The following is an 11,202-nucleotide window of genomic DNA, read 5'->3' as shown; positions in this document are numbered from 1 at the left end:
AGGGTTGCGATCCGTTGCCAGTCACGAAAAAAGACAAAAAGGAAAAAAAAAAAAAAGAAATCCTCAAGGAAGTCCTGCATCTGGAATCTGAAAAATCACTACTACAAATACAAGAAAGAACAAAAAACACTGGTAGAACAAAATGCAAATGAGAAAGAGAAAGAAATGAAATCTTAACCAGCACAAAAAACCATAATGACAGTGTAATAATGCCCTTGCTTCCTTTTTTTTTTTTGTCCTTTTTGAGACTGGCAGCACCGCGCTCAGCCAGTGAGCACACTGGCCATCCCTATATAGGATCCGAACCCGCGGCGGGAGCGCTGCTGCGCTCCCAGCGCCACACTCTCCCGAGTGCGCCCCGGGCTCGGCCCCTTGCTTTCTGATTTTAGTAAATTTAGTCTTCTCTCCTTTTCTTTTGGTCTGTCTAGATAAAGATTTGCAAAGTTTGTTGATCTNTCCGAACCCTCGGCGGGAGCACCACTGCACTCCCAAGCGGCACACTGTAGCAGTGCGCCACTGGCCGGCCCCATTTTTCTTATTTTTAATATAGGTGTTTACAAGCATAAATTTTCCTCTGAGCACTGCCTGAGCCCTGTATCCTATAAATGTTGATATGTTGTGCTTTGATTTTTATCTCAAAGTACTCTCTAATTTCCCTCTGATTTTTCTTTTTTCCCATTGTTTATTTAGGAGAGTGTTTAATTTCCACACATTTGTGAATTTTGTAAATTTCCTTCTGTTGCTGTGGTCAGAGAACATACTTTCTATGATTTTAGTCTTTTTAAATGTATTAAGACTTGTTTTGTGGCCAAAAATTAAAAAAATAAAATAAAAGCAAATAACTGAACTTGGAGGAATTGTCCAAATTTTTTCATTGCATTAGAATTTTTCTGAACTGAATATAATTTGAAATGGTATACAAAATTTTATAGTTTGAGTATTTTCTCTAANTCTGAACTGAATATAATTTGAAATGGTATACAAAATTTTATAGTTTGAGTATTTTCTCTAATGGTAGTTAGCCTATAAAATTAAATTCTTAAGGTATGGCTGACTAATTTTTTTTTTTTTTTAAAAGATGACCGGTAAGGGGATCTTAACCCTTGACTTGGTGTTGTCAGCACCACGCTCAGCCAGTGAGCGAACCGGCCATCCCTATGTGGGATCCGAACCCGTGGCCTTGGTGTTATCAGCACCGCACTCTCCCGAGTGAGCCACGGGCCGGCCCTGACTAATATTTGAACTTGAACTGTGAAAAATATGGAGTTCTGGATAACTAGGGAGAGCTTTGGTGGAAGGAACCCTAGAATAGACCAGACTAGGCTAGACTGATGGATTCTAGTTTCCTTCTGACACATACCACCTTTGTCATTGGATGAGCTCTTTAACTTTTTTTAGGGCCTCATCTATAAAATAGTGATGATGGTGGTAACATGGTGGTATGTTAGTGGGGTGAGGGAAGGCAGATCATTTTCACTAGCTGGCAAAGTTGAGTTGCCTGTTCACTTTGCATAATCTAATTTAATGGTTAAGAACATGAGCTTAAAGAACAGACCAGGGTTCAAGTCCTCTTATCCAGATACAAGTGGGTTACTTACTCTAAGCCTCATTTTCCTCTTCTGTAATACAGATGTGGTGATTCTTACCTTTCAGGGTTGTGATGATTAAACATAATAGTAAATATAAAGTATAGCAAAGTGCCTGGCATATAATAGATGCCCAATGTGTAGTAATTCCTGTTATTAGTAATGGTGTACCACCACTGCTCTCCCTCAGAAATCTCAAGATACTGGGCACACTGAACTACTCCATTGTAAATCTTAAAAATGAAAACAAAATAAGCAGTTGATTCAGTAGTAGAATAATACTTAAAACTGGGAAGCTCTTTGAGTTCCTCTAGTCCATTAGCCAGTGCATGCTATACAATGACAGGATTGAATCAATGTTCCTTCTAGCTTTATAATTTCATGGTCTTATGTAGCATAATGTGAAGAAGAAAAGGAAGTGTATTGCAAAGAAATGGTAGCAAAAGTGCTGCTGAAGTCTGTAAATGTGTCAGTATGAATAAAAAACAGTGGCTGTTTTGATAAAGCTATCAAAAGAAATAACCAGCTCCATTCAAGCTTTGTTTTATGGGAAATTGCTCCCATCTTAACTTAGTTTCAGACTCACTGAAATGGTTATGGTAAGCCCTTAATATATGCAAGATAGTATAATTTGATGTTCCATCAACTGAAGAGACAGTCATTAGATCAGAAAATCAAGATAGTATCATCTCATATAATCATGTGTGTTTTACCTCCAAAAACCCCTGAAGAGTGGCATTGGAAAAGTGGTACATAAAAATTATAGGAAAAAGGTAGAAATGAGGCATTTTGTCACATATAAAAGTAATGATGAACCCTCTGTGTGTATATATATATATATATTTAACATTTCAAATCGTTTTTTCTCTTTATTTCCCCAGTCTGTTCATTACCAACAGAGGTAAGTTCTTTTAAATTTTTTTCTCTTAACTTCTGCATTGAGGTCACTCTTGATTTTAGAGCTAGCTTGAAAACTTTTTTTACTTTTCATTTTCTATCATTTGATAGTAGAGTTTCAAACCTTTATAGAGAACTTTGGTTTAGAATAATTTTACGGTCTTACAAATTTTTATAAATTCTTTCCTTTAGACTTTGAGTCATACATTTACATCTTTTGCACTTGGATATACATTTTGGATTTTTGCACGGAACTCATGAATTGTCAGCTAACGAAACAAGAGTAACCTTAAAGCTAAAATTTACATGTCTGAGCAGAGGAGAGAAAGAGCAATATAAATTAGGTATAAGATTTTCTGAGTCAGGCTGTATGGGCAGGTCATGAAAATAATGAGGCACCTATGTGCCTAAAGCAAGAAATAGACATTTTTGTTTGTTGTTCCTTTTTCTAATGTCCCTTCTATTTGATGGGGAAGAAGTAAATTGCTACAGTGAGTGGTGCCTAATCCTTTTTAATTTCTCATGGGGCATTTCCTGGTTGAGTACAGGTTTACTATGGATAAGAAGTCAGGTGGGAGTAGTTTTGTCATTCTTTATACAGCACGTATAGGGAGTGTTTTTTAATTAAAATGTTTTGGTTGATTGAAAATGTTCTGTTGTGACTCTTTTTTTTTTCCCCCTCTCAGTACTGTGAATATATGCCTGATGTTGCTAAATGTAGACAATGGTTAGAGAAGAATTTTCCAAATGAGTTTGCAAAACTTACTGTAGGTATGAACTTTTTTTCTTTCAACAAACTTGCATACCTGAAACAAATGCATGTATAACATTATTTTACAGATATGAAAGTCCTCCTTTAGTAGGATATTAGAGAATTACATTTATCTTTATCAGTTACCTTTAAAACTGTTAAAGTTCTTCCTGAGATAAGATAGGTCTAAGTAGCAACTTGCTTATACAAAAAAGTAAATGATTTAGGGGCAAATATATTCACATTTATTGTGAGCATACTATATGCTATACAGTGTTTTAAGTTCTGAGGATAAAGCAGTAAACAAAAGATCACATTCTAGAAGGGACACAAATGAAATAAGTAAAACATGTAGTAAGTGTGTAGATAGTGATAAGCAGGAAAGGGGGAGATACGACTTGTTGGGAAGCAAGTTGAAATTTTAGGTAGTGACCAGGGAAGATTTTACTGTCAAGATGGCATTTGATTAAAGAACTTTAGAAGTGAGGGAGTGAGTCCTTTAGCTATCTGGGGGAAGAACATTCCAGGCAGAGGACACAGCCAAGTGCAAAGGCCCTGAGGCAGAAACTTAGAGTATATTCAGGAAATAGCGTGGAGGCCTTTGTGTTTAGAGCTATTTGAAGGAGGGGAGAGGAGTTGGATATGAAGCCAGAGAAGTAATGGAGGACCACATCTTGTAGGGCCTTGTAAGCCAAGTTTTGAAAAGCCAAGACTCTGAGTGAAATGAGGAACTCTTGGATGGGTTTGAGCAGAAGAGTGATAAGGTCTGACTTTTATTTCAGCAGCATTACTTTGGCTTCTCTGTTAAGAGTAAACTGAAGAGGGGCATAGGCAGAAAAACAGGAGACCAGATAGGAGGCTCTTGCAGTAATCCAGTCAGGTGATGACTTGGACCAGAATGGTAGCACTGGACGCGGTGAAAAGAGCTCAGATGGTAATTATATTTTGAAGGTAGAGTGACAGGATTTTCTGATGTGTTGGATATGGGGTGTGAGGAAAAGGGATGACTAGAGTTTGGTCTAAGCAACTAGAAGAATAGAATTGCAGTTGCCAGAGGTGGGGAAGAGTGAGAAGAAACAAAGTCAATCTGCTTAAATTGATGGCTTCTTTTATGATTGGTAAAAATGAAGGTGGTAGCAGGAAAAAGGGAAAGCTGGGCTGGGAACACTCCTACTCAGATAAACCCAGTTTTGCCCCACTCTTTGCTGCTTTGATTTTTTTTTTTAACCATCCCTATATGGGATCCGAACCCGGGGCCTTGGTGTTATCAGCACCGCACTCTACCGAGTGAGCCACGGGCCGGCCGACAAGTTTTTCTTTTTTTTTTTTTTCGTTTTGTCTTTTTTCGTGTCCGGCAACGGATCACAACCCTCAGTGTCACGCCCGTACCGGACCGGGACCGGCAATGGGATCGCAACCCTCAGTGTCGCGCCCGCACCTCGCTCAGCCAGTGAGTGGGAACTGGTCTGTATGTGGGATCCGAACCCTCGGAGGGAGCGCCACCGCGCTCCCAAGCGGCGCACTGTAGCAGTGCGCCACCGGGCCGGCCCTCTGCTGCTTTGATTTTTTGATTTTTATTTTTTGTTTTGTTTTTGGTGGCTGGCCAGTACAGGGATCCAAACCTTTGATCTTGGTGTTATAATACCATGCTCTAACCAACTAAGCTAACCGGCCAGCCTGCTGCTTTGATTTTCAGATTATTTCCATGAGGCATAAACCCCTAAACTTGATCAGGCCCTTTTGGATAGTAGCTACTCAGTCACTGTCAGTGGTTGGATAAGACCTCTCAAATTTGGTGTTGTAGACAGTCTACATGATTGGCCCTGAATGTGACCTGCCTAGGACATGATTGTGACTTGGAGAAAGGGGGGTGGTGGGGAGGGAGAAGCTTCTCTTATCCAAGACCAGATGTTAATAAGATTAATATATTTAGATGCTAGGACACTCCTACAAAGCCTGAATGTTCTATGCATCTTTCAAGTGGCTAAAAAAATCCTAATCCTCACATATTAAAGACTTTATTTTCTCTTTTATTACCATACATTTTCCATAATGACATTAGAATTAGATTTTTTTAATGGGAAACTAGCAATATAATCATTTACTTTATAAATGTCATGCTCAATTGTTTGTAAAATGCCTTTTTGTGTATAAGATTGCTCAAAGGTGATTTTTTTTAAGCATTAGTATGAAATAATCTCAGTGCTTTTGGATTTCATTTTTATATCTAGAAAATTCACCCAAACAAGAAGCTGGAATTAGTGACGGTCAAGGAACAGCAGGGGAAGAAGAGGAAAAGAAAAAACAAAAGAGAGGTAATCCGTGTCTTGATTTGTACAAACATACCTTCCCTGTGATGGAAGGTACGAATAATAAAAGGGTTCCCAAAGTGAATGCATCTACCTGTTACTGTAATTCCACACGTATATCACACAGAGAGGTACAAAATCATATTCTCAGGATTATCATTGTATATGGTATGATTTGGGCTTTATCAGCAAGTTTAGACCTAAGAAAACATGCTTAGTTTTCCTGTATATAGGTAAAAAGCAACCAGTAAGTTAAAATACCTGTGTATTCTGTTTAATGGGGGTGAGCACATTTATTCAAGGTTTTATCCTCTCATTACTTCTGATAGCTCAGTTGAAAGCTCTGTCTTACTGAGCTCTGTTGTGTATACTTGTCTCTCTGATCCTTCTCAAACTAATTTTTTGTACTCTGGATCCTGTCCTGCCTGTTTCTTCTTCATTAATTTTTCTTCCCATGACTAAAATTAGCTCATAATTATTTTCAGGACTTTGAATCTTTAAAAAGAACTGTCCCAAGAATCCTTACTTCTCTCTACCTTATCCCTCCCCTTCCCTTCTTAGCCAGGTTTCTTCACTAAGACTAGACTCACTATCTTCCTCTCTGTTCTGTTGTTTACTGTTTGCTTCTCAGTTGTCTTGACCCGACTTTCATGCCACTGAAACTCTTCTTATAAAAGTCCCCAGTGGCTTGGTAATCACTAAGTAATAAGAGCATTTGAGCACTCTCCTCTTCTTGAAGTGTTGTACTTCCTTGATTTCTATGGCATTCTTCCTTCCTAGTTCTCCTATCACTCCTTACTCTTCTATGCAGACTTCTTTTTGGTTTTGGTGGCTGGCTGGTATGGGGATCTGAACTCTTGACCTTGGTGTTACAACACCATGCTCTAATCAATTGAGCTGACTGGCCAGCTCTTCTTCCTTCTGTCCCTTAAAAGTTGGTGTTTCCCAGGATTCTGCACTCTTATCTTCTGGTTCTGCATGTTCTCCCTGGATGACTCTTGTCACATCCCTAACTTCTGCCACCACTGTACACTTAAAATTCCCAAATCTCTAGATCTGGCCCATGTCTCTAGACTGGAAGTGTGCATGGTCCCACAGGTATCTTGAATGCAGCACTTCCAGGTTAGTTTAAACTAAGTCCCAAATTGACTTCTTTCATTTTCCCCATTTTAGTTAGTGACAGCATGATTTATCCAGTCATCTGAGCCAGAAACCGGAATACTATCTTAGGTTCTCTCTCTTTGTCCCCTTTAAAGGGAGGAGGGTGGAATGTGCTAAATTCTGTTGTTTCTCCTCCTTCATCTCTGTCTTGTGCCCAGTGGCCATTACTGTTGCCACTGCTTAGATTTTGATTAATTTGTTTGAACTAGTGCAGGAGCCTCCTCAATAACTTTTCCGTCAGCCTCACTGTTTGCAGATGCACCCTCCACCCTGTGGCTAGAGTGATCCCGATAAAACATAACTGTGGTTATTTCATTCCTGCATAGTCCTTCAAAGGCTTCTCCTCTTCCACAATAGAAAGTCAAGCCCTAGAGTTCAATATACTAGTCCATTAATGACTGGTATGTAATCTTTTGCTCTTCTGGCTTCATCGGCTACATGTTTATAAGCATCCTTCAGTCAAGACAAGTGTGGTTCCCAAATAAGATGCCTCTTCTCCTCTCTGCACTTGTTCCCTCCCTGTAATGTCCTTTCTTATACCTCTCCAGCCCTTTTTCCTTCACGTGGATACTCCTTATTCTTCAAGACCCAGTTTAGATGTCTCTTCCTCTAGTAACCTTTTCTGTCCTCTGGAAGCAGAGTAAGTCAGTCCTCTGCAGAATTATGGTAGTACCTCATTCACGGATCCTGCCATAGCGTATATCAGGTTGCTGTAGTTATGAAGCCTGGAGGGTACGGACTATGTTCTGTTCCTCTTTGGGTCCTCAGCCCTTAGTGCAATGCTGGGCACATAGTAAGTACTTAATAAATGTTTATTGAATGAATACATACATGTGTTTATTAATTTTGTATAAGAGAAAAGAAATTTAAACCTTTTGAAAATTAACAAATTTAAATACTTAATATTCTGTAATGATGACACAATTAATGCTAATCTCTTTCTTAATAAATAAAGGTGGAAGGGGTCAAATAAAACAAAAAAAGAAGACTGTACCACAAAAGGTTACTATAGCCAAAATTCCCAGAGCAAAGAAGAAATACGTAACAAGAGTTTGTGGTCTTGCAACTTTTGGTGAGTTCGGGCTTAAGTGTGTTTAAAATATGTGAACTATATGAGTTTGTGGTCTTGCAACTTTTGGTGAGTTCGGGCTTAAGTGTGTTTAAAATATGTGAACTGTATTCTCTCTCTCTCTCTCTCTCTCTCTCTCTCTCTTTTTATCTGGCATCATGAAAAACTTTACAGGTCTGTTTTTTGCTAAGAAGATACAAAATGAGGTTTTGCATTTCTAACTATAGCTTTGAAATTAAATTTTAGAGAAATTTAAAAGTCTTTCGTAGAGGGAACTGGTATAACTTTTTCCTTTCTGGACTTCCTACCTGGGCACATTTTATGTAGAATGTGGAGAGCTGGAATAAGATTCCTTTCGAAGCCTACCAGTGCTTCTCTGTCCTCTGCAGGCTTGGTGGGAAAGGGTAGCAAAATGGCTTGTCCCCTCAGGGAATGACAGTAGAGGGTGAGGGAAGGTGGGTAGCAGCAGAAGGTCCTGCTTCAGATCCCTTCAGTGCCTGGAGGCCTTGAATGAATAGTGAAACTGGGTTGGAAATGTAAACCGAGGTCTCTGTGTGTGACAACACAGATTTTTATCAATGGACCACATTATAAATATTAAGGTTTTCTTTCTCTGCTGTAAATTTTTCTTTTGTAAAAGGAACTTAAACAAAAGAACTTCATTTCTACTTGACAGTACATATGTAATGCTCAGAATTAACATGTTCTTGGATTTATTTTGGTCTTACTATATGAATTAGAGATAGTATGGATAATGCTGTTTTTATTATGAGCCTTATTTTGACCTTGAAATCATGAGTTGAATTGTTAAGACCTCTGCCTATGGTAGTTTGTAATTATTGTTCTGAAAGGAATATGAAGCCCATTAACACAATCTGTTTTATGAATTTAAAATGCAGATTAAATTTCAAAATGGAAAAATATCTAAAGATGCAAAATTCCAATGATAATCTTGCTTTTTCTTTAAAAAAAAAAACAAAAACAGAAATTGATCTTAAAGAAGCACAAAGATTTTTTGCCCAGAAATTCTCTTGTGGTGCCTCGGTAACAGGGGAGGATGAAATCATCATTCAGGGAGACTTTACAGATGACATCATTGATGTCATTCAGGAAAAATGGCCAGAGGTGAGTACTTGGAATGTATGCATCCATAGAAATAAATTTTTCGAGCAAATTGCTTCCATTTTTTTTCTTTTTTGATATCACAACTCATGAAATATAATTATGTTTTATAGGTGGATGATGACAGCATTGAAGATCTTGGAGAAGTGAAGAAGTGATTTTAAAAATTTGTCTGTATTCAGCGATCTGAACAGAGAGTTGATATGGCCAAAGGGAGAGAGGCCTTTGAAAATATATATATATTTATCCTACAGTAAAACTGTAGACTGCCCTTGTCCTTGGTATTTTCACTGTTCTGTATAAGGCTGCTTGTTTTTTTATTGCCAAAGTCTAATAAACAGGGAGGACTGTCATGCTCATATGCATGAGATAGAACTTAGTGAAATAAAAAATTTTGATCATTTGGTACTGACTTTTCTCTTTCTCTCTTTTTAACTTTTTATTTTTGGAAAGACACTGTAAACTTTTTGTGGGAAACAGTTCTGTTGATAATTTTACTGATCTAAAGCTGAGTGATTTTTTAAAACAGAATTTGAATTTGGCTTCCTCACCCATAATATGACTCCTTGCTTCTTTTGTGTGATAATATTGAGATGGGTGAAAATCTAATAGATTTGTGGTTGAATTTACTTCATTATTACCAACAAAGACCACTTTGTGGGCACAATAACATACTGTTGGTGGGAGTCCTTCAAGCTATTCTGGAAATTATTTGGTAAAGTATATTAAAAGCCTTAAAACCACGTGCACTATTAGACCCAGTAAGCCACTTCTTTGACATTATACTAAACTAATAATCAGTTTTGCATAAAACTGTGGATGAGGGTGTTCATCCCAATGTTATTCATAATATCAAAAAATTGCAAGTAATATAAATGAACAGTTGAGAAATGATTAAAGAAGTGATGGTGCATCATGTGGTAGAATATTATGCATATATTTAAAAATCATATTTTCCAAGGAAACTTGGAAACATGTTTGGTAATGGTAAGTGGGGGCAAACTCCTAATCCATTTTAGATGTTCATTATTATCATTGTTCTGAGTGGAAGGTTGTTCAGAGACACTGGGAGTTGTTCTGGCTATAAATTATGTGAGTAAAATTCTACTAACCAATTAAAAATAATATGCACCTTACTGCACTGTACCAGCCAGCCACCAAAAAACCCAAAAAACAAAAAATATGCACCTTGCTCAATATATAGTCTGTGAGTTAGCAACTGAAACATATCTTTCTCACAAGAGAAAGAGTGACAATTTTAATGAATACATTAGATAAATTTAGACTTTGTTTTAAGTCAGGTGCTGCAAATTGAAAAGAAGCTTGTATTTTAAATTGCTATAGACACCTTTAAGAAACTTAGAACTCATGAAACCATTGTTTATTGCCTTGAAAATTACAATCAAATGAATGTTTTTAAAAGATAATTAAAAGTCTTAGAAAAATATGTAATAAAAATGTAGATTTAAAAAGATTCTGTATTAAGTGTGAATTTTACTAAATAAGATTACCTAGTGAAGCAAATTTATCCATCAAGACCATTTGGTTTGTGTTAATGTATGTATTTTGTTGGTGCTGGAAGATGTCCATGTATTAACACATGTGACTTCATGTAAACATTCTTAATGTTCACAGTTGTTGGCAAATGCAGTTTCAGTCCATATATAGCCGGCAATGGATGTTACTGCAGGAAAATGCAGAATTAAAATCGTCTTTGCATATAACATGTATGAGTCTTTTTCTTTAACCTGAAATTTAAAATGCAACATTGTTTAATCTGATTAAAATGTACTAATAGTGCCAGGATTGACTTTAATTCACACATTTTTTTTTTTTTTAAAAGATGACTGGTAAGGGGATCTCAACCCTTGGCTTGGTGTTGTCAGCACCACGCTCAGCCAGTGAGCAAACCGGCCATCCCTATATAGGATCCGAACCCGTGGCCTTGGTGTTATCAGCACCGCACTCTACCGAGTGAGCCACGGGCCGGCCTAATTCACACATTTTCACACTGTATTTTTCGCAAGAAGGAATATGAACCTTTAAGCAGCCTTATCTCATATTATGTGTAAGAGATTTACAAAAATTAAGCTGGCAACCTCAAGTGCAAATATGGTTTTAATATGTAGTATTTTATTCATTTTTTAAAAATAGATGCTGAGACTAAGTGATTTGAAATTCGTTTTTGCTTATTACCTAAAAGCCTCAGTCATCTGTTAATTTTCTTGCTTTAAAAGTTGATAAATTACAATTTTTTTTTTCCTTTTTGTCTTTTTTCGTGTCTGGCAACGGATCGCAACCCTCAGT

General features: G+C 37.4%; 1 protein-coding gene across 2 annotated transcripts in view; it reads left to right on the top strand.

Moving 5' to 3' along the window:
- Nucleotides 1-10,619, top strand: part of DENR (density-regulated protein) — a 26,441-nt gene extending 15,822 nt beyond the window's left edge. For both annotated transcript variants that reach the window (XM_008577705.1, XM_008577703.1), the window contains exons 3-8: nucleotides 2,468-2,487; nucleotides 3,170-3,254; nucleotides 5,466-5,549; nucleotides 7,660-7,776; nucleotides 8,759-8,898; nucleotides 9,009-10,619. In XM_008577705.1, coding sequence (XP_008575927.1) covers nucleotides 2,468-2,487; nucleotides 3,170-3,254; nucleotides 5,466-5,549; nucleotides 7,660-7,776; nucleotides 8,759-8,898; nucleotides 9,009-9,053 — 491 coding nt within the window. In that variant the 3' untranslated portion in view covers nucleotides 9,054-10,619. The remainder of the gene's footprint in view (nucleotides 1-2,467; nucleotides 2,488-3,169; nucleotides 3,255-5,465; nucleotides 5,550-7,659; nucleotides 7,777-8,758; nucleotides 8,899-9,008) is intronic.
- The last annotated feature ends 583 nt before the right edge of the window (nucleotides 10,620-11,202 follow it).

Source organism: Galeopterus variegatus, unplaced genomic scaffold, assembly GCF_000696425.1.
Source record: "Galeopterus variegatus unplaced genomic scaffold, G_variegatus-3.0.2 Scaffold1568, whole genome shotgun sequence".
Taxonomy (NCBI): domain Eukaryota; kingdom Metazoa; phylum Chordata; class Mammalia; order Dermoptera; family Cynocephalidae; genus Galeopterus; species Galeopterus variegatus.
This window is presented reverse-complemented; position numbering and strand designations above follow the sequence as displayed.